This window comes from Sander vitreus, chromosome 19 (genome assembly GCF_031162955.1).
Source record: "Sander vitreus isolate 19-12246 chromosome 19, sanVit1, whole genome shotgun sequence".
Classification (NCBI taxonomy): Eukaryota; Metazoa; Chordata; class Actinopteri; order Perciformes; family Percidae; genus Sander; species Sander vitreus.
In genome coordinates, this window is record NC_135873.1 from 12188193 (window position 1) to 12212385 (window position 24193).

The 24193-nt window shown below is 40.4% G+C and overlaps 1 protein-coding gene across 1 annotated transcript in view; it reads right to left on the bottom strand.

Moving 5' to 3' along the window:
- The window catches only part of pcxb (pyruvate carboxylase b), a 312422-nt gene that overhangs the window by 262437 nt on the left and 25792 nt on the right, over positions 1–24193 (bottom strand). The window contains exons 7-9 of the mRNA XM_078275766.1: positions 22230–22347; positions 20313–20380; positions 17316–17399 (exon numbers count right to left, since the gene is read on the bottom strand). Coding sequence (XP_078131892.1) covers positions 17316–17399; positions 20313–20380; positions 22230–22347 — 270 coding nt within the window. The remainder of the gene's footprint in view (positions 1–17315; positions 17400–20312; positions 20381–22229; positions 22348–24193) is intronic.

Consider the following 24193-nt stretch of genomic DNA (forward strand, 5'->3'; position numbering starts at 1 on the left):
CCCACCTTAATTAAATCAACATCACTTCGAGTGTACACTATATTTAGAATTTAGAAAAACTGAAGCCATTATCTATGTTCTCTTTAAAGACTCCTTTGACACAAACAGTAAGTTTACCTTGCAGAACACGGGAGTTGCTGGTCTGCCGCTGCCTCGATCGGTTAGTTGTGTGACTTTAGCAGGGTATATGCAGGAATCCTAAAGTTACATTTAAACTTTTTTTTAAACAATTGTTTATTGAAGCTTTTTTTTTTTAACTTTTACTTTTTAAGACCCTTTCCATACAAGTTAAGACCTCATCGCCACATCAAGAATTGCATCCCCTCCTTTGTCATACCAGATTGAGTGTTACATTTATGAAATTCACTGTGACCAAAAACAGCACAATATATGAGCTGACAACATAGTTGATCCCAACATGCTGGAAAAGGTGGACGCATTATGTGATGTGTATATTGTCTTTCATTGTGCGTATTTAACTTTGGTGTTGCTGCAACCTTTACTTTAACGCAACAGTATTCAATACACGACTGTTGCTGTGTTGAAAGTGTTACAGAAAGGTTACGGGCTGACCCAATGCGATTGCAGGTGCGACTTATACGTGAAAGGGGGTGCTTAGTCAGACGCAAAACCAGGATGTTCAAAAATGTCACATTTATGTAACAAGATGCATGTCTGACAGGGACTTAATAGCCAGTGGTATAATTTTGCTACTTGGTTGGGAGGGTTGGTAGTATCTTCGTTGTTTACCTCTGAACTGTAAGACAAAACAAAAAGTAGATCTAAGAGCTAATGTGTGTACTTTGAAGTGGGCTGCAATAGACCATCAAAATAAACATTGGCATAGAGCATCGGACAAAAAGTGTATAAGGCCATTAAAATACATTTTAGATGCACTGATGGAGATCTGCAATTAAAAAAAATGTGCGCTGCATTATTCCTGTGCTTTCAAGTAGCTCTCTGTACGACAAACAAATGAGCCATTCTGTGATGTGGCAGTCACGACACATCAACAATGATGTGGATGCAAAAAAAAATAAAAAATACATTGATTAGTTGATTTCTCTAACATTACTGAGAGACCCTTGGAACCAAATGGAAGCTGCACGGCCATCAGCCAGCAGTGTAATGGGAGTTGTACATAGTCTGGAAGCAATGTAGCCATAAAGTGCACACACACAGAAGCTGGAGAGATGGAGAGGGGGAAAAAGAGGAAAGGCAACATAGACGGATTTTAAATCAATACAGCCACAGAAGACACCTAACAGGAATTTACAGTCCACGTGTGGACACAATTGTGGGCTCATAAAATCTGATGTTTACTATCAATTAATAAAAAAAGACACATCAAGTGCAAGTGCAGCCATTACTTTAGATGTACTGAAGGGACAGAGACAGAAAGGAAGACTCATCCCGAAATAACACCGCGCGGTTCAGAGAAAGCTTCCGTGGGCTCATTCGCTGTTGACAAGGCAACCCAAACGGTCACAGTTTATGACACCATCAAATAAACTGCTATTCGGTGAGAGTATACGTGTGTGTTTGGGTGGTTGGTTTTCACATCTCATGACAGTTTTATTTTCTCCACTTCTCCTTTACCTCTTTGGCCCTGTATCCTTTACCTGTCCACCTGTGTTTCCTGTCTCTTTTGCCTTCAAGGTTCTTTTGATTCCTGCAGAAATCTCAGGTCTTCAACTTTGGCCTTTTATGAAATGTCACTTCCATGTGTAATGTAAATAAATAAACACTTCTTTTTTTTTAAGCTTGGAAGGTATTGTCATCATAAAAACATTGACCAATCTGCTGTTCAAAAGGAAAAATGGGTGCCATTATATTTTGTTTAGATTTTATATACTTTCCACTCCACTCTCAAATTCACCCGACAGACAACTAAAAAACCCTTATACATCAAGATTTACAGCTTCAAAACTTCTATCATCCATCTTTCATTCCCTTCTTCCTCCTCCTCTCTCTCAGACTTCTGTGAAATGAGACCATAAAAGGTTTTAAAAGAGTCTTTTGGATCCTTTGGCCATTTATTGCAAAAGCACTCTCTCCATCTCAGTGTGCTCGCCTTAGCCTCTATCCCTCAGTCTACTCCTCTTCATACTGTTCAATCTGCCACCTCTCCATTACTACAGGAGTGTTTCTTTGAAAAAGGCATTTAGATTCTCTTAGATTCACTGGGCATAAAGAAATATTACTGTATATTGCTTTTGAAAAAAAAAAAAAGAAATATACTTCCCTCTTTTAAATGAAAAGCGCATATCATAAGCAATGAAGCACAACTTGGCTTCATTCTATGCACTCCAGGGTTTTACCGCTAACAGTCTTAGTTGTTCTGGTATGACGAGTAGCTTATGGTGGCTAACATTAGCTAACGTTAAGCAGTGGCTAATTGCCACTTGCTGACAGATGTATTCTTAAATCCTGACCACGCTTTTTGTGCCATGACATGCCAAAATGCTGTGAAAAAGGTCTATTGGTTAGTATAGATGGTATACATGCCCTTTCATTGTCTTTAAGTCTAATAACTTAAAAAAAAAAAATCAGTAATGCTGAGGCAATTCAAATTAAGTTTGTAATTGCTCTAATGTAATCAAGAATCTGTAGTAAATGACATGTCCTTAATCCTTCCCAATCATTCCTGCAAAATGCATATTTTGTTGGGTTAAAAAAAAAACAAGAAAAAAAAAAAAAACATGCTGCTGGTCAAAATTCTTATTCTGAAAAGGTTTCCCCATTAGCACTGCATCTGACTGCCTCCACCTTTCTGAAATCTCTTTTCACATCTCACTTACACCAAAGAGGTTATAATAAATATAACCTCTTTACTTGAGCCCTGCTACATTTTAAGGCCACCTCTCCTCCCTGATCTTATATCCGTCTTTTCACCTCGCCCACCCTCCCCTACCCTTCGTTCATCCTTCGAATATTTTTAATATAGGACATTATACCTCATTTTTTGGTCCCTCTCTCCATCTCCTCTGTCAGCAGTTAATGGAAGCATAATGAGCCTCTTGTCTATGAAATGACGAGAAGCAGGAATGAATTAAAATGCCTTATGATCAAAGCGCACCGCAAAACACACACAGTTGGACAAAGGTGGGTGTATACATGCCTATACACAAATACAAGCAATGACAACACACGCATCCACAGACGAAGATTAATGTAGAGGTATGTCTTCTGAATCAAAACCCAAAATCAGGCCAAATGCTATTTTTCTTCCTATGCTCCCGCTATGGCTTCCTCACTCCCAGCATACCTCCCTCCATCACTCCACCCGCCCTCCTTTATCTCCTCGTTTCACTCCCTAGTTTATCGCTCTTTCCAAAAAGGTAGTCAGAAATGTGTTTTCTACTTCACAATACTGCAGTTGTGTGCACGTGTTTGCACACTGCTTGGTGTGCGTGTATGTCGGACTAAGATTTGGATATAGTCTGAGCGAAAAACACACTGCAGCATTTGACACAGCGCGAGAGAGAGCGAGAGAGAGAGAGAGATTCCCGGGGGAAGGAAAGATGACAAGAGTGGCAAAAAATGAGGGGGGGGGATGACTGTTTGTTCCTCATTGTGTGTGAAAATATAGTAAACTAAAAAAAGATTACTGTAATAATCCTTGTGCCGAGCTGATGACCACTGAGAGGTGTGTGTGAGAATGTTTTATGCGTCACTTCAAAATATGTATGTGTACAGTGTGTGTGTGTTCATTTGCATTCATCACTGAACGCATGTTGTGTGCCTTTAGGCGAACATGTAAATACCCTTCCATGTGCATGCTCTGTTTGGGTAGTCGTGTTGATACACGTTTATGCAGTTTTTGTTTCCCCATATCAATATATAACTACTCTTGCACATTATTGCAGAAAAGAATCTTTACGCATGTAAAAGAAAAAAAAAAAAAGCTTCAATAAACAATTGTTAGTATTTCATTTGCTCTGAGTCATTACCGCATGTTGTGAAACAACACATATGATCATATAAGCATAATACCACACTAAAATTGATGTGGCGTTGAAGTCAATGTGCCGGGTCGCACATCAACTTTTCATCTAGAAGCGCAGATAATTAACTATCACATGTTAACACACACTGCGCTATGTAACACATTTCCAAGCGTAATGTTTGTTAATTATGTGTATATCCACTCTAACACTTATTTGTCATTTAAATATCTTGAAGTAGAAACATGCAGCAAAGCTTTAGGTCAACACTAGAAAGACACAATTCAGTGCAGAGGAAGAGCAAAACAGAGAACAAGAAAGATTAGATTGGGTGATTGGACAGGAATGATGGAGCGCTGTGTGTGTGTGTGTGTGTGTGTGTGTGTGTGTGTGAGAGACAGTGACAAAAAGGAGGAAGAGACAAGCGCAAAAGGAAGGAAGAGATGGCTTGAGGATAGAAAAAGGGAGTGTGCACAAGTGGAGATTATCAAAACAAAAAATACAGACCATGAACTTGACAAAAACAGGTAGAGTAGAGAGGGGGAGAGAAGGAGGTGAAGTAAGTTGACTGAAGTCTCATCCCTTGTGCATAATCAGGGAGCTACACTGAAGAGGGAAAACTGCTGATGCCAGTCAGTCTGCTAGTGCATGCATTTTTGTGTGTTTTCGCTCAGTTTTATTAACAGCTCTTGCTTGCTTATGCAAGTTAAAAAGAGGAGGTAAGGGAAGAGAGAGCAAGCGCGAAGGAAGGGCATCTGCCGTTCTTCTCTTCAATGCATTAAAGGGGTGATAGAATGCAAAACCCAGTTTACCTTGTCGTAGTTGAATTACGACAGTTCGGCGGGTGAAATAGGCACACATAGTAGAGCTGAAGATCTTTGCCCGTACCAGACGGGTTCGGTCTTAATTTCTATCATTTTACACGGGCTCGGGCTTGCGCTCCAGGTTGCGTGGTAAATGAGCGGTCAGGTGATGCGTTGCGATTAGCGCAAAAATGGATGCTGAGGAGGTGAAACAGAGGCTGGCCTCTGGACGACTTATTTTATTTCTTTGTTCCAACTTCCAAGTGGCCTATAGCCTACGTTAGTCATGAATAAATTATGTAAAAAAATAAATAAAAAAAAAAAGATAGAAAAAAAGTATAAATGACTCATTCTTGACGAAAGAGAAAAGAGCTGTGTGCGTGTGGCGCAGTCTTTTTTCCCTTTTCCACCGAGGGGTGCGTGTGCCCACTCGCGGTGTGAAGCGTGTGTCTGCGCTATTCTCCGACATTCTAATTACAGCACTCTAATCACTGCTGATAGACGGCCTTTTGTACAGTCGAGCTGTAAACGCAGGCCACAGGAGCACCGGAGCCCCGGCAGCCCCGTGAAGCCGGCATTTGGTAGTCCAGTAACCCAGAAATGGTGACTTTGCCCTGGGTATGGAGAAGTAAATTTAGTAATGAAATAGCAGACGAACAATGTATAACATTGCAGTGTCTGAAATATGAGACTTGCTGTCTCCACTGTGTGTTTTTGTGCTTCACTCAACCAACCAATCAGTGCGCAGCTCATCTAAATATTCATGAGCATACCATATTTCGAAGAAAAGCTCTGGTTCCAAATAGGGCCATTCCACAGGGTAGCATTAGGGCCCATAGAATAGCACCCGGGCCATTTTCAGCCGCACCAATGTTACATACCCTATTAGGAGACCTTAAGGAACAGTGTGAAATACCGTATATAATCATTCTATCGCCCCTTTAAAAGCGTTGCCGTTTTCAGTTTCATTCACTTGCGCTTGGTGTGAGAACAGAGAGAGTTGCACGTTGAGTCAAAAGAATCCAACAACTTTTTTTGTCATTCCATTTTAATTTCCCCATGGGGCAAATCTTCTATCTCTTCCTCATCAAAGGTTCCACTTTTTACTGCATGCAGCAGCACATTATGGCAACAAATCTTCTGCCCGCGTTTCACTTTTCTTTTTTCAGTCCTCAGAGGGCAGAGCTGGCAGGAAGCCGGACAGTCGTGCACTACAGTAGTCCGTTTAGACATACTATACACCATTAGGATGCTAAATAAGAAGTAATGTAGTGTAAGCCTGTCGGTGTTGCAAAATGAGGCCTGACGGGGGAATCAACACCCAATGTGATGCTGATGATTTCATTACAAGCTGAAGCTCAATTTACAAGCTTCTGCCAAAAAGTAGCCCAGCGTGCCGGTCAGCAGTTGGGGAGAAGCAGTCACTCGCTAATCCAATTAGAAATTAACAAAATGGACTTGAATATCAAATTATGGGTCACTGTGCGCAACTAACAGACCTCAGAAGTATTCAGTAAAAGAATGTAGCTAAATGGCCAGCTCCTTGTGCTTTATCTTACAAAAATAAATTTATTCTGGACTGTGAGCATACAAATGTATCGTTTATGGCTGGCATCCGTGGAAAAAGTGTAGCTATAGAACAGCAGAAACAAATTTGCCACTAGCAACACATAGTATGAACTCTTAATACATTCCGAATAACGAATACTTTTGTAACCAGTGTTTGTCTGCAGTAGCCAAGGATCAAGTAAAGCCCCTGACCCACTAACCCGACTGCTGACCATTGGCAGAAAAGGTAGTCTGACTGATCAGTCAGCTCCCCAGTCCAAAAAGTGGAACAAACCGAAGCGACGCCGTCTTGAGCGTACGTTCTGCGCGAGACGTAATACAAAAAATGAAAACCGGAAATGACAACGCGTCACGTGGGTCTGGCTTCTCCAGCCGATAGTAATGGCGGCTTGTTTCAAATAATATCTCGTATTTTATAAAAATAGTTCACTGAAACATGTTTCTGAAAACATTTTAAGCGAGAAATAGGCCATATAGTTGCTGAATCTGTCTTCATTTCAGATCGACAAAGGTCAGTTTTGTCAGATTTTGAGGAGGCGTTCGTCACTCATCCAGCTCGTTATTTCCAGGATAGCACTTAGGTGAGTCCGACTGCCCGCCCTCCGTGTGCCTCGCCAGACTCTGACGGACGATTATCAGGTCGGTGTGTCAGGGCCATAAAGGCAGGGGAAATACGTAGGGTTGTAAAGGATTTATTCCTGTTGATAGGCCTACTTTCTCCTTAGAAACATTCTACCGCGTGTGTAGTCACGTGACTTGGCCCGGACCTGTCAGCCACATGGAAAGCATAATGGAGGATAACTCAAACACAGAGTCTGAGTCAACTGAGCAACTTGTGCCCAAAAAAAACGCAGTGTTTTTATCTGGAAACATGTTGGCTTCAGAAATGATTTACAACATGATTAATTATCGTTAGAGGTAAAATGTGCAATTAATCATGATTTTAGGTCATATTGTGCAGCCCTACGTGTGACCTATTGAATTAACAGCAGCTCTGTTTCATTGTGTCCCAGCAAGTCTACTTAAATGCAACCCTTATGAATCACATTTGTGTTTTTCCTGAAGTCAAAATGTGTGCTCTGAAAGGGGACTGTAATAAAGGTGCAGACAACAAAATAAAGCATAAAGTTAACTTTCCTGCTGAACGCACTTTGCTTATATTGTTGTCCGAGTTTACAGCTCTCATCCGTACCACTCTTTAACCTGTTACAATACATTTGACCCATGATTGCCTTTAGGGCCATTTTAGCCTCCCATGTTCATTCCCAGTGCTATTGTGTGGGCAATTTAGACAATGTTATCCAAATGTGTGTCTTTGTTTGGCATCTGATGCGTTTTGCTTGTTTAGATGTTGTAGGCGTGATGTTTTGATTGCTAGTTCTGCTCTCACCAACTCTGTTTTATTACCATTTTAAATGGCTTGGCTTTGGTGCTTTGACAATACAATGCTTTAAAATAATCTAACTCTGAAGACTTTTTTTTAAAGTGTGATCAAAATGAAGACTTCTAAAGAGCTGGTTCATTCTACAGTTTGAGTACAGTTATCCGGCCTCTGTGCCAACTACTGCTGTGACCATATATTATTCATAAGCATGCACTTTTCACTGTTCTTTAGTGTTATTGCTGCACAATGTGATACAAACAGTGCCCAGGCTTGCTGCTCTCCCACCATTTTCTCCTGTCCTCCAATCCATCCTTCCACCTTTCCCTTGGCTCCAATTTCAGAAAGCACAGTTGGCTTGAGTTTCCCCCCCAGCTGGCGGAAAGAATCAATACCTCCCTCTTTTGTCTTTTCCCTCACTTCCTCTTGTCTCAGTCCCTGCATCCTCTGACCGCCTCAGTTTCTGTTTAGTCTTTCCTGAGTCTCCTCATTTCATTAACAGCAGGTTTTGTCTTCTTCATTTTCCTTCTCTGTATCCTCTTCCCTCCATCCACTTCCCTCTGCTTTGTGCTTTATGTTGCGTTGCGTCCTCATCCTCCATCTATACCTCCATCTTTGCCTCCCTTCTAAACAGTCTCACATCGCTGCCTTTTCCTGCCTCAGGGATTCCATTCCCACAAATACTCCTCTTACAATGCAGACACATAATCCTACTTCATAATCAGCAATAAGAAAAACATTGTCCATTTCAATATCACACTTAGTCCTGGGCCTGAATAGACAAACACATGCAGTACAAACACAGGCATGAGGATTCTGCAGGCATGAGGATACAAGCCACTGATGCTCAAAATAGCACCCATCCAATCACAAGTGCCAATGTCACCCTGACATGCAAGATTTCTGCACTACTTTATGCATCCTTCTCTACATTATACACACCATGGCAGAATCCGTTTTTGCTTTCTGCAGATAATGGACCACCCACCCACACCCCCAGAGTTCACACAACGATTACCGCTAATGTAGTAGTTCCCAACCTTGAGGTCAAGTTAACTCTGAGGGCTCACAAGTTGAAGATTGGGGGTAAATATACTTTTACTTCACAAATCACTCTACACACAAAACGCCTCTAATTTTTTGATTTATATTGAGAAATACAGTGATTGTTTTACCTTTCAGCAGCAAAATGTATTTTGTTTAAGTGTATATTTAGAATATATACAGTGGGGAGAACAAGTATTTGATACACTGCCGATTTTTCAGGTTTTCATACTTACAAAGCATGTAGAGGTCTGTAATTTGTATCATATGTACACTTCAACTGTGAGAGATGGAATCTAAAACAAAAATCCAGAAAATCATATTGTATGATTTTTAAATAATTAATTTGCATTTTATTGCATGACATAAGTATTTGATCACCTACCAACCAGTAAGAATTCCAGCTCACAGACCTGTTAGTTTCTTTAAGAAGCCCTCCTGTTCTCCACTCATCACCTGTATTAACTGCACCTGTTTGAACTCGTTACCTGTATAAAAGACACCCGTCCACACACTCAAACAGACTCCAACCTCTCCAAAATGGCCAAGACCAGAAAGCTGTGTAAGGACATCAGGGATACAATTGTAGACCTGCACAAGGCTGGGATGGGCTACAGGACAATAGGCAAGCAGCTTGGTGAGAAGACAACAACTGTTGGCGCAATTAGAAAATTGAAGAAGTTCAAGATGATGGTCAATCTCCGAGTGGGAAAACCTGCAAAATCGGCAGTGTATCAAATAATTGTTCTCCCAACTGTATTTAGCATATTTTCACTGCTTTAACTTTTCATCAGACAGCCCTTTACAATGGGGAACTGAAGCCATTATATCCATCCATGCCATTTTCAAAAACAGCACACTCCTTTGGCAAAAATTAAAAAAATTTTAAACACGGGAGTTGCTGGTGAACAAATGACAAACTAAACGATAAAGGCAGCGTAAGGCGGCTAAAATATGCTTTACGTATGTGCCTGTCCTCTTGCCTGCTTTCCAAACTGGAGGCGTGCCGGTGGCCATCTACTATAGGTAATACACAGACTATGGATAAGTACCTCATACAACACCACCACTTAAACATTTTAGAGTTGAGATGAAGATTTTTAATTTGTCTACAAAAGGACATATCTACTTTGGCATTGTTGACCTTCCTATATTAAATGTAACTAAAAGAGTGTAGAGGAAATAGGTGACACATGAGCGCAAATAAGTTGAGCAGCACAGCAGACAGAGGCAAATAGACCTTTTTCCACGGCAGACATGTTGACATGTCATAGTAGGAAAAGCACAGGTGTATTCAAAACCATTAATGATGGCTGCATTCCACTTAGGAGAGGCCCTGGTATTGTGCATGCTGACTCACAAATAGCTTACTGGGACACTTGGTGGAATTGAGCCATTGTTAAAGGTGATCAATTTCAGCTGTGCTTTTCCTACTATGACAAGTCAAAATGTCTGCTGCGAAAAAGGTCCATTGTTAGGATACTAAAAGTACTGGATATGAAATAGGAGAGGGACAGTGTACAAAGAAGAACCCAAAAAGAAAAAGAACATGGTATTCAAGATAAATAGAGAAAGACAAAAACATGCAAGGCAGAACATAAATAAATAAATTAGAGAAAAGCAAACTGATGCATGAGCTCACTCGGAAAAAGAGTGGAACATTTTTCGTCTACTAGCCCATTTCAAAATGCTGGTTTTCCTGATGGAATATTAAAATATGCTTTCAGGGAAAAAAGTGCTGCAAGTTTTAAAGTCAAAAACGAGAAAACACACACACAGGCAGGGTGTTTATGGGTCTGTAAGTAGTAATAATGTTTTACAGTACACTGACCACCTCAAGGGACCAAGAGTCAATCTGAGTTTGTGAGCGTGTGAGCGTGTGTGTGTGTGTGTGTGTGTGTGTGTGTGTCACATAACACGTCTGAGTGTGGCCGTGTCATCTCTGCACTCACCATCACCAAGGTGATAGACAGCAGAACTAATTCCACGTTATCACCCTTGGTGGATTGGCAGATGTGTGTCTACACACAAACAGAGCTTACAGAGGGACACCAAGCAAGAGGCCTAAAACACCACACAATATGGTATCAAAGACAGATATACACATTGGAAAGCAGCATTTGAGGTCACAAAAACCTCGCATGCGTCATTTTTTAATAAAGGGTGATGTCAGGCTGCAGACACTTTGACACCGTTATCACTGAAACTCCAAACATTCAAGAGTCTCTCTCTCTCCCTCCCTCTCTCCAAGGGGTGATGGAATGCAAAACTGATTTTACCTTGTCATAGTTGACTAACAACAGTTTGGTGGGTAAATAGGACATGCATAGAACCTCAAAATCCCATTGACATCTAGCCTAGAAATCTAGACGCATCCCTTTCCTCTGCAAATCTCACAATATGAAACTGCCTCTGAAAACAGGCAAATCTCAACGAAGCTAATAGTTTAGACGTCAACTCTGTGGCTCCTCCTGATTTGGCTGTAGTCTCTCTTTGTCACGCCCCAACATTTACATAGGCTACACCACTGATCTGAGATCAGGTAGTCTTCTGAATAGGTCGCGCAGATCTCAGAAATTGTATACATCGTTCATCTGCTATTTTATCACTAAATTCACTTCTGAGACTTTTATGCCAGAAATCAACTATGTAGAGGTCAAATATGGGCCGTTTTACAAAAATTGATGGCTAATTGCAAATTTTGTCCGACTGTGTCGGAATTCAGCGGCCGGTGCTTCCTGGGTTGCTGCCTCGCCGCCCGGCCGGTCCTCCTTCACAGACCCCGGCCTGCTGGAGCTCTGTCACAGCGCGCTATATATATATATATATATATATATATATATATATATATATATATATATATATATATATATATATATATATATATATATATATATATATATATATATATATATATATATATATATATATATATATATATATATATCACAGTACCATATATTTGTTTTCATTATTTATTTTGGTTGAAAAAAAAAAAAAAAGATGCGGCTCATAGACCGCATGTGTAACTTGTTGATGGTTCAGAAAGGGGGATTTATGCCATGTCATAAAAACTAAATGTTCACCAAGCAAAAACAATGGCCCTCTGCTACCTGCAGCTCTATCTATTCCAGACTGGTGCATTACAACCTTCTCAACCCACTGCAGATGCAGAAAACACCCCTTTAACTGCTGCAAAGCAACAAAGATATCAAAGAGGTATTAAAAAAGCAGAAACTATCACATGCAGCACATCGATGAATGAGCAAGCAATAAGCACCCAATCAGTGGTCCAATCACTGCATCATTAATAAAACTCATCAGGACCAGCTAGAGATTGCATGTGTTGGTTAAATGAAATGTCAGCCATAGTGCTTTCCCTGAAGACACAAAGAATACAAAGCAAAGATATGGCAGCCAGAGGGCTGAAGCGAGAGAAAAACAAAACGAGTATCCAAAATCAGCTGTTTTGAGCAGCAGATGACACATAACAGCATAAAAGGGTCATTTGACAATATCATAATACCAAGAGCTGAAGTAACTTCCTCAGCCGTCAGCGTTGCCCGGCAAACACTGTTCTCTAGGACATTCTATCAGGAAATGCAGCAGTCCTGCAGTGAGTTCAAAGACTGCGCTGTTTCTCTGAAAGACTCAGATGGAGGTTGCCAATAATGGAAGATTGGCGACATGCACAGACGGCGAGATGAAGGGGGACAGAGTGCGAGGACTATACGGCGCCGCCACTAAGACCAGATAAGAGCCGAGAAATAGCATTGGGGGGGGGGGGGGGGAGAGGGAGAGGAGTAGGAGGAATGTGTGTAGATGCGTGAGTGAGTGTCTTTTTGAAAAATCTTTGTGTACACAAAATGCGTTTTACACTTTTTGTGGTGTCATCTGGTGTGTAGATGCAAGCTAACGCAGGAGAGACTGTGTGCGCACATGCAGGTGTACACACACGCGATACAATAGCAGTTTAATGTCCAGAACACTATGCCATTACATTCCAATGAGCTGCGGATTAAAAGTCTCTAATTACATTGCAAATGGGACTGCACACCTACCTTTGAGTGCAGCACTAAAAGAGTTGGAGTCTGGATGTCTTCACAAGAATAGCAAACTATGGAAAACTGGCCATTTGAGACAACAACATGTACCTGTTAATGTGTGTTTGTGTACAGGGAATAAGCACAGTACCATCTCCATCATTTTCTATTCTATAAGGACCCCACAACACATTAAAAATAGATGTTGCCTTGCACTGTCACACAGACAAACACACACACACACAGTGACAAACGCACACACGCATTAATAATAGCCAACTAGGTACCAAAGTTCAGCCTCAGCGTTGCTCAGGGAGCACGTTTCAATACCTGCAGTGAGCTGGGTTCAGCTCTGAAGTGGAAGCCTTCATTACGGGGACACAACACATGGCAGGGAAATGCAAGGACAGCGGGGGTGGTGGGGGTTGGAACAAGAACAAAATGGAAGTTGATGCCAGGAGAAAGTGAGACCCCTGGTGATCATCTGCAAATGCTGCAGGTTTGATCCTTCGTGCGTGTGTGTGTGTGTGTGTGTGTGTGTGTGTGTACACACGTCTGTATTACTATACTTGTGAGGACTCCAGTGCCAAAAGCTCTAACAGAGACTGATTTTACGTTAGCGCAGAGCTCTCATGCAATAATCTGCGATTTCACCAAAAAGTATACCTTCCTGTAATTTCAACACACACTATGCCTGCTTTAACTGACCCTGCACCTTGTTTATTGTCTTTCCATTATTGTTTAGACCAGCGTTTCTCAAATGGGAGTAATAGAACCCGTAGGGATACTTTGGAGTACTGCAGGGAGTAGGTAAGACGTTCTTATGCATAATTCCTAAAATAATAATGAATGAATTTAGTGATGATTCTAAACATTTGAAACAGCATTCAAGTGTTTTTCAGTTTCAGTTTTTAAATCAGACACTGATGGCACGGCATCCAGAAAAAGGTCATGCTGTTCATGGGGTACTTGGCTGTTGTAGACTATCATTTTCTAAACTACTAATTATGTGTGTGCATTAAAAGTTGTGATAAATATTTTAATATTTGCAAAAAAGGAGCTTCCCTTTTGTCCATCTTGTACATTTTAGTTGGAGATTGAGCACACAGCCTTGACACGAAATTAAATTGAGCACACAGCCTTGACACGAAATTAAATATGTTATTTATAAAAGCAATAATGCCAAGTTTGTATGTATGAAATGTGAAGTAATCCCTGAAATCTGGCAGCAAATAGAGCTTGACGAAAATCATTTGGAAACACGAGAAAATCATCCCGCAAACAGTAAGCGCTCTCACACAGACAGCACGTTGCAGTGGTGCCTGTGTGACAGAGCTGAAACGTGTCCTTGTACTGAGTCAATCGAGGTCCTCTCAAGAATAGTAAACGGGTGTGTGCATGAGCGTGCATGCATGCTGTACTCTTATTGGTACCAGGCATCCACACACTTAAAGAGCAACATCACTATTCTGCTCCAAATGGAGAGAAATGATGCAGAGAAAAGTCGTGCAACCTGCCGCTTTTAAAAACGCACGTAAGGAGAAGCTGGGTGATGCTATGGTTTGATTACTGCAGGAAAAAAAAAAAAAAGAATCAGTACTGAAGCAAGGTCACATCACGAGTCTCGCATAAAGTTTCTATCCCTCTCTCTCTCTCTCTCATTTAACTACATCAGTATCAAGGTCACTTCTGTAGCAAATCACAATCCTTGTCTCCATCCTCCTCTTCTCACTCTTCCCTCTTAACTTCTATCCATTCCTCAACTGGGCCATTACCTGAAAAGGCCATTACTTGAAATCTCCTCTGAGAGATGAGGCTTGACTTTTAAGTGATGCTGTCATAGTTGAGCCAACTTTTCGGCAACGCTTAAGCCAGACCAACTGTGATATGAATGATTTTAGAAGGCTAAATACAAGGCAAGCTTTCACTTTGCAGGGAATGTGTTTGCATTTTTGTACCTAGGCAAAGAGTGCACACTTGGTGACAAAAATCCTAAAATAAGCTTTGACAACTGCACTTAAAAACTGTTCAAACGCTCATTTCCAGAATTGCATTTACTGTCTGTTGACATCTATTTCCACCCATTTTCAAATTGCATTTTCATTTTCACAGTTTTGCACAGTACTAATGTCCCCCTCACTCAAATCACAGGTAGATAGCACATTAAAATTCCTGGGACGAACTCCAGTTGTTTTGCAAACCAATTATAGACAGAAAAATGGATAGCATAGGGAATTTGCTCAGACTTGCTAAATACAACCCAATGCTTGAGCGTCCTCGCCAGGAAAGCTTTTTCAGTTACAGTGAGCAATTTCCCCTCAAGTCTACCAACTTATTTAACAAGTGGTCAAAACTGTTTAACACTGCAAATTCATACCTGCCTTGACAACTGAGAGGAATTACTTCTTCCTAGTGAATAAGCTGCCTTATCATGGCACACTCACATGAATATTTACCACTATTTTACAGTTGTTTTTTTTCCAACTGCTTAGACACGTTTTCAAAACTTTTTTCAAAACTCTACACACAAAATGCCTCACATCTCCTTCAAAATGAAACACTGCATTCAAAATACCATAAACACATCTCAAAATGAAGCATTTGCATCAAATGGCAAACACTTTTTTCATAATAGTAATTTTTTGGATATACCATGTACACACTGTTGTTCTAAATCTAAAGCTCTTTTGTCTTTCATAGGCTTATATCTACATTTACAATGTTCTCGAGTGGGGGGGGGGGGGAACAAAGTCTGATTGATATATAATGCTGAAATAGTCATTAGATAGTTGTATGCCTGTTCTCATTTCTGTAGGTTTGAAGCATGGACACCACTGTAAAGCTACTCAAGATGGGCTTCTCATGGTCAATCTGTGGTTGATCACATGATGAATACAGGTTTTTTTTTACAATTGCTAACGCACTAAAATGACATGCATAGCACAATTATTTAAACTGACAGAGCAAAACCTCTTAAGTCTCAACACATTTTCTGCTTTACACATATTTCAAAATGGCACTTTTTACACTGAACACGGTTCTCTGCATAAGACAACAATCTGACAAAGTCAGCCAATATATGTAGCCAATGTATGTGCCACCTGGCCAAACTCCTCAATGGTTAATTGTTACCACGTCAATCAGGAAGTAAGCACTATGAAAATACCACAGCCTCTTTTTTCTATACATTTTTTCTGCAATTTTCTTTTTCAGTTTACTGTTTTTGTGAGCATATTTTGTTCAGTCCAACGTAAATATATCTGCTGTGCATATGTTGCACTGACTTGTTTGGTGAAAAATAAAACAAATACATGTTTCAACAGCATGTTTGTGTATCTGCAAATAGATGTGAACAATCTGAAGAATTTCTACAATTTGAACTATTTTAGTATTATGGCAAAGCATACTAAAGATGAGTGTTGTTCATTATGCCTAACAGTGTGTAGTTGGTTAGACAAAAATCTGGTAATGTGAATGAAATGTGTGCCATTTGGTGCAAAAGTTTGATTTTGGTAATGCTATATGTAGTTTTGGTTACAGTGCTTTTATTTTGCAGGATACATGAGGTATTTTGCAGTTTGGGTGTGTGGTTTTGTGAATTCTGTTACATAAAACCAGCCTAGTTTGCAAAATTGTGTTTTAGCAATTGGAAAAAACTAAGTATGGCCCTGAGCTGCTCCTCCTCCGTTCAAAACAGGTAATCTGACCTTTGACCTATGTATAGGCTTATACTAAAGCAGTGATTTGTTAGTGTTCAGTTAAGCATAATGCGTTTACACATGTGAGGAGTGTATGTGTGCACCCTGGTAAATAAGTGTAGCATTTTAATTGGCTGTGTTTGGAAAAGGAAAGCAAATCACTTCCTGTTAGATTTGTGTGTCTTGGGTAAAGAATTGTGTTTTTTAAAGTGTTTTATGCAATTGAAAATTAAGAGTGTAAGGCTGAGAAACAGCTTATGGTTTTGGAGATTCGGTGTGTAGTTTTGCACTTTGAGTGAGGGGTTTCAAAAATCGTGTGACATGAAAAGATTGTGTGTGTGTGTAAGCAGTTGGAAAAAACTAATTCCCTGTACGGACCAAAACACGGGAGGTGGACTGGTAGCTGGAGAGGTCCAAGTTCACCTCTTGGGCACTGCCAAGGTGCCCTTGAGCAAGGCACCGAACCGCTCAGGGCGCCTGTTCAGCAGTCGCAGCCCACTCACTCTGACATCTCTCCATTAGTGCATGCAAAAGGACCTGAGCATGTGTGTGTGTGTATTTCAGGCCTGTGTATAGTGTGTAATAAGAGTAAATTGTGGATCCATTGGGGATCAATAAAGTACTACTACTACGCTTAATGATTAAGTAGGGGTTCCTTCTTGAAACTTCTTTCCATTCATACAGGAGCATTTTCCCTGATGAAATTAAATGGTCTAGCTGATCTAAACCTTGGGGAAATCCCTGTATGACATTGAAATAAAAAAAGTGGAAAGAAACGGCAAGAATCAAACGAGCTTTGTGGCTGAAAACACAAAAAGACACAAACGTACCAGTTTGGCGAGGTTGACAGCATCAGCGTGGAGTCGGTCTCTCAGATGAGGGTCCAGTTGGAAAGCAGGTGCAATCTCCACAACCTTCAAAACAATAGGATTTTATTGATAATGCCACCGCGACCACAGCACTATAAGAGTACAAATGCAGTAAACTGTAAATGATATTTACATATTTCAACTCAAAAGGATTGACACCTACGGAGCCTGCAGCTCAAACAGTGTCATTAATTCATTTTGACACTTACGGTAGCATCTGCATAAAAGCTAAAACATTTTGTCAGTTTTTAATTCATTTAGGCTAACACTGAGGCAGGAAATGCCCAAATTACATTGGACGTTAATGCTTTTGATAAATCAAACCTGAAATTATATTAATGTGCCACGGCATGAACATTTTAATTGAAAATGCATAGACAGTGTTAACACACAGTAGTTAAAGTAGTCTGATAACCCATGCTATGCTACCCTACGTCCCTTATATTTGAAGGTATAGTTTGGATTTTTTAGTGAAGTGAGGTTGTATGAACTACTTTTCCGTAGTCAGCGTATACAGTAGATGGCGGTCGGCACGCCCACAGTTTGGAGAAGCAGACAGGAGGACAGGCACGGAAGCTAAGCATTGTACTGCTGTGGACGGGGGCAGAAGCTAAACATTTTAGCCACCTAAAAATAGAACCACCTAAACAAATCAATATCAGTTTTAGAGGATGCTATATTTCCGCCAGACAGCCCTTTCTTACAGGTGGGCGTTTTTTTTTTTAGGTGGATATATATCACCTACTGTAGGTGTATTACACGGACTATGGGGAAATCTCTCATAAAGCCACACTTCAAAAAAAATCTGAACTATCCCTTTAATGGATGTTAGATTAAAACCTTTTAAGTGCAGTCTTTTTCATTGCAGAACATGATCCATTATGTTCACCTGCTCTGTCTGCCGTTTGGTCCTGGGTAGGCAGAGTGCCGTGAGCTTATCAGAGCTTTTTTTGGTAAAACAGTGTTGAGAGTGAGTGAGTGAGTCAGACAAAGTTGCAGGCCATGAAACCAAAACAATGATCAGAAGACGATTACCTGCCCTGTAGAGGCGACCTGCAGAAACAGGTGATGATTCTGTATTGGTTCATCACTACAAGCGACGCTTCTCACATTACATATAGTTACTTCATCTATTGTTCATATAAAAGTATCATCGCAGTGCAGCTTTAAAGATGACTTCGCTATAGCAAAGTATTCAAAAGGTCTCTCAGTTCACAACAGTAAAAGTACCACAGACTTAGTTAGCTTCCTACTAACATTTAGTAAAATACTGTACTATAATTTATTTTCATTTTTCCTGCAGTAGCCATCAGTTTGATACAGTATGTGTCACTTGAGCTTCAGCAAAACAGATAAAGTGAATCATTTGAAGCCTTCCATTTGGTCTTGCCACGGCTGCTGGGTGGGTGGAGTTCATGTTGGAGGCTGATCCGTTTCATTCCACTGCATCAAACAAGTCAACCCATCCAAAAGAAATAATTGAATCCAGTTCAAAACAACGTGACCGATTTTTTATTTTTATTTTTTTCAAACAACTAAGAAATCGCAAGAACCCAAGAGTTTTATCGAATCTTATCCCCCCAAAAAAAACCTCTCCAAGTATGAATTGCGCTTCCAAGACATACAAAAGCGAGAGGGAAAAAAAATAAATCCTATCAGCGCCTCAACCGTCCCTAATCCATTTCAACAAGCAACTATTCTTGTTTCTGAGATTCAAAAAGATCTATGATTAAGGGCAAAGGCAGATTAAGTCTCACAAAATCAAAGAGCAGCAGCACTGGCATGAACAGAGCCTGTAGATTATCATCTATAATTTGATTAAAAGGGAACGGAAGAAAGCGATAAAAAAACAAAAAAAAACACGCATGATTGAAACTGCTTTGAGGTGACAATATGTAATGAAATATTACACAAGGTAATTAGCTTCCTCTGACGAAAGCATTGTTATATTGAGTGACTAGATGACAATTTCAATTTTCCCTCTCATGTGGTCCTCAGGGTTACCTAAAGGGAAATAAAACACTACGGCCTTTTATACATTCTGTAGACCACGTTGCTTGCAATTGTGACTCCTGCTTATGACCTTTGTTTAATGCCCGGCCAGAGATGGGGACTCGAGTCTGAGACTCGGACTCGAGAGGCACTTAAGTCGCAAAGACTTCAGACTTGACTTGGACTCGAGCTTCGAGACTCGTCAACAACCCGTTTTCATGCAATTATTGCTTTTTAAATCTAAATTCATTCATGTATTTCTATTTTCTCTTATTGGCGCATATACGTCGGGGAAACGTACGACTGGCTGCATGTCCCCTGCCCTTTGCCATAACGTGCAACGCATGCGCTATGCCTATGTGTGCGCACTCACATATCAAAAAATGCATTGACGATGGCGACACCAAGTCCTCCCGGAGTTGTGCCTTTTGTCATTAGTTTTGCTTTCAATGACTTTGTAAACAGTGGCAGTAAGCTAACAGCTACATGCAAGGTGTGTGGCACCAAGATAAATGATGCCGGATCAACAACGTCGGACTTCATCAGGCATCTCCAAAAACGCACCCAGATAGGTCAGTCACTCGCTAATGTGAAAGAGACGTTAAATGTAGCATATCTTGTCACAGGTAACAAGCTAACCATTGCAAAGTGTTGTGCTAATGCTGGAAATAACAATGCAAATTGTATCTTTGTAGTTGTATCCATATGATGCGACAGACTTAGGTTAATATTTCACCATGTTGTTGTTAAATAGCAATACGGAAAGTATCAGTTCTCACGTTTGGTGTATTAACTTTCAATACAGATGTTTCCCTCAAACTTTGAACACTGAAAAATGTAATGCACAAAATGTTTCCGCCCACTAACACCATCCACTTGATGCTAATCTAGGTAATACAGCAGAAAGGCCATGAAGTTTACAAACATTAAATTGGGGTTGGATGAATTTTTAAATGGGGACTTCACCTTTTGGTGTCTCCGCTGAATGGAGCAGTCTCTCTCATAGAGGTGGATGACATTACCATATTTATCGCCTAGAGAGAGAGAGGAAAATTAAATGAACACAGAAAATTACAAGATAATCAGGGGTATGAAGAGAACAGGAGTGGGTTGAGTCTGGTTGAATCTGAGTAAAGGAGGAGTGAAAGAAGCATTCATTAGTCCTAAATTTACTGTGAGATATGTCTATCGGTGGCAGGTTTACAGATTTGGCAACCAAAGACCTCCTCATCATTTGGATCATTCTAATTCAGTGTCAGAAATATAGTATAGTAGTATTCCTAAAGCTATAGTGCGTAGTTTCTGTCTCCCCCATGAGGAATTCTAAGTAATGATAATGACAACAAAACTGTCAGCGCGTCCACATGATACAATACATAATACCAACTAATACATTAAACCAACTAATCTGTATACAGCATGAAAAGACACATGCTGATGTGTGAATCTCATGTGACAGATGGGGGGCAAGGCATTGGCCGGCTACGTTTTGGTAGCATTCGGGTCTACACCACCGGTAAGGGTCCCTTCAACAGCCTACTAAAATTAAGTACTTTAATATGCGAGAAGTCCAGAGAAATGTGCGATAATGAAAAAAAAGTACAGCCCCCACAAAATATTTTGTTTATCAAAAAGTTGTGTTCTCGGCATTTCAGTTCGGTTTTATTTCAGTTAGCCCAATAGCTGGTTTGATTTGCATTGGGAGATGATTTTATGGAAAGTACCCCATGCCAATCTATAGGTATGGTGAAGGGCATGTGATGATGTGGGGCTATTTTAATTCCAAAGGCCAAGGGAACTTTACCAGGATGCATAGTATCCTGGATCCATGAAATATATGGTCTTTAAAAATAAACATCTGCCTGCCTCTATGGGAATTTAACATAGGGGTGTACTTATTTATGCCCCCTGTATTTTAAGGAAGAACATTTATTTACGATACATTATTCATTCACAAAGAAAATTGGTGTCCTTAAAGATTGGATTTTTCCTCATTTTTTAATTAAGGTATTAAGATCAATTTCCTAAAGATGATTTTTTTATTCCTCTCTTCAGTCAACTTTAGCATGGGTGTCCTAATTTGTTCACATGACTGTAGGTTGTGTGATAACAGTCTCGTGTGAATGTACATCTCTGTGATTTGGGGTCATAATGGCTGCGTTGGCAATCATAAATGAAAGTTTTGACAGAGCCTTGACATCATATGCAGGGGGTCAATTACAGTAGATTTGAGTAAAATACAGGCTCGGTGTATCCTATGCGATTGCACTGCACCGACGTGGGGGGTTAATTTCTAAATCACATGAGGTGCCCTGGTAATACTGGTCATGGCTTTTAACCGATAATTCACAAAATCCCTTGCATACCCTAAAGACAGTAATTAATCACAGTGACCACACACACGGAGAACTACAAAAAGGTAGATGCTGAAACATGCACAGACAACACGCAAACATATTGGGGCCAAACCACAGACAGATGATGCAAGCCTGATAACATGAGCACTTACAGTACAGTGGAACATGCACGCACAAATACACATTCACATGTATCTGTCCAGTATAATGTTCAAACTGCAGACAGACTTTCTGTAAGTGTCTGTGTTGAATGTCAGTTCTACAATATTGAGTGAGTAGTGGTAGAGTAACGTTCACTATAATGAGAAGAAAGAACGGCTGGAGGAGAATCCTCTGCTGGCCAATAAAGCTTGTTCACTCATTGTTCAGCCTTCTCTCTCTCTCCCTGAGCAATACTGCCGAGTTCAATGGCTTGTATGCATCTAGCTTTCTTAATGAACTTGGATCAATTCACGTAAACTAGAAAACAAAAGAAAATGGACGCACTTTTCAATGCAAACACAAAGGAGGTCATAAATGCACTTACCGAGGATCTGTACTTCAATGTGTCTTGGCTTTTCAATAAATTTCTCAACAAACAGAGATCCGTTGCCGAAAGCCGTCAGGGCTTCAGAGTAGGCCCGCTGGTAATTCTCCTCAAGTTCCTGACAGACGAGAAAAACAATGTCTGCGTTAGAGCGGCAAGATATTCACAGCAAAGAATGCGTATGGTTTAAGGGTTTTGGTGCAGCACAGACTATATTTCAATGTCATTTCATCTGTGCATCAGGTCCGTTTTATTTAGTATAACTTTTATTTATGTTGTAATCTATTGTATTGTCTTTTCATTCACATGTGGTGTTGTGCAGTATTTAGTTCCCCCCCTTTACACAAATCTTTACACCCCCTTAGGAAGCAAGACTGTACATGTACGGTCGTGTCATGACCGAGCATGCTGGAGGTCATGACACAATTTGTCAGTCTGACGCCCGGCCTGCCCTACCAGCCCATCCAGTCTCCTCTATTGGAGAAAGAGTGAGTCACAATCATGCCTCAGGAGAGGTTACTGGAGCCCATCCTCATCCGTCATCTTATAGCCTTGAGAAAAGATGCTCTTGGAGGCAAAACTAGCGTCTCGGAAAACAGCGCAAAACATGGCATGAAAGGAAAGCATCCATTTAAGAGATTGACCAGAAATTGTACCAAGCTTTACAAAAAAAAAAAAAAAAACTAATATGTCAGTGCCTGGAAGGTCCTACATCTGATCAGACCAGATGAACGATACCAATGTGAAGATTTAGTGCCATCAAGGTTAGGGTTTGGTACCAAACCTACCAGACCAGGAAAAACTATACCCAACCTGAATCAAGGTTAGCCGATTGGCTTCATTTTGCCAAGTAAGGAGGCCTCAAAACGGTATCAAAAAACAGTCAATGCACTGTTCATGCCACTCAGAGGGATATTCAGTGATTTACACATACATTACATAATCACGATTGTGTATTTTAATTCTAGTTCTACGAACACAAGAAAAGCACAACCTTTGTTTCTGATCAAATTTGTCGTACATTAGACTATACATCAATCTGTCAACGGTGCAATCTTAATTTCTCTGTTCCTTTCCCCCAAAAAGGAATTTAAAGTCACACAAAGTTGTCAAATCATTGGTTCACCTCTATTTTGTAATTGACAGAAAAGACTTGTGAAAGACTCAAAGTTTGCAGAATTCCATTTGTACTCCTTCCACATCAGTTCAGGCCGTCTGTCGGCTTTGGCCACTGGAGCTTTGATACGTGCCGTTCTCTTCTACTTTTACTCTTTGGGAAAGCACATCACGCGATTCTCTGAGCAAAAATCTGGCACTTTAATTCTGCCTTGCTTTTCAGTAAACATACACATCTCATCCTACAATGTGTTGAGAATAGTTACATATCTTGTTAATTCAGCATACAAATGACCAACGAGCTGGCCTTAATGGAATAAAAAGGCAACCTACGCATTGTTGCTTGGGGTCCCAACAGTGCAAAGACACCTCTTTACAATTTCCTCACATCATATTAGCTGGAGCAGCTGAGGCCCCTGTGACTCAGCTGAATAACTAGAAATGTCAACAGCTAATTAGACTGGAGTACAACTCAGAAAAGGTCATACGTTCCAGTGGATTGCGGACTTGTGAGGCTCAATGACTACGGTACAACACTGCTATTCCTTGTGTGGATCAGTGAGTCCGGGTGTAGAGCTGCTGTTGCTGGCATAGAGCAGTCGTTTCAAATGTGATGCATTTATCAGGATCACAGGTCACAGCCAGTACCCTACACTACCAATAATATGGTAACAGTTCAAAGGAAATTAATAACCGAAGCATCTTAATTTGCACTTTGCACATATTTAAATTTGAAAGTGAGGATAACCATTTGTAAGGAATTGGTATTTTGGGAAGGAAAAGAAAGTTAGTGATGATTTGCATGGCCTTATTCGTTGTGACTTTAGATATTCTTTGTTTTTTTAAAA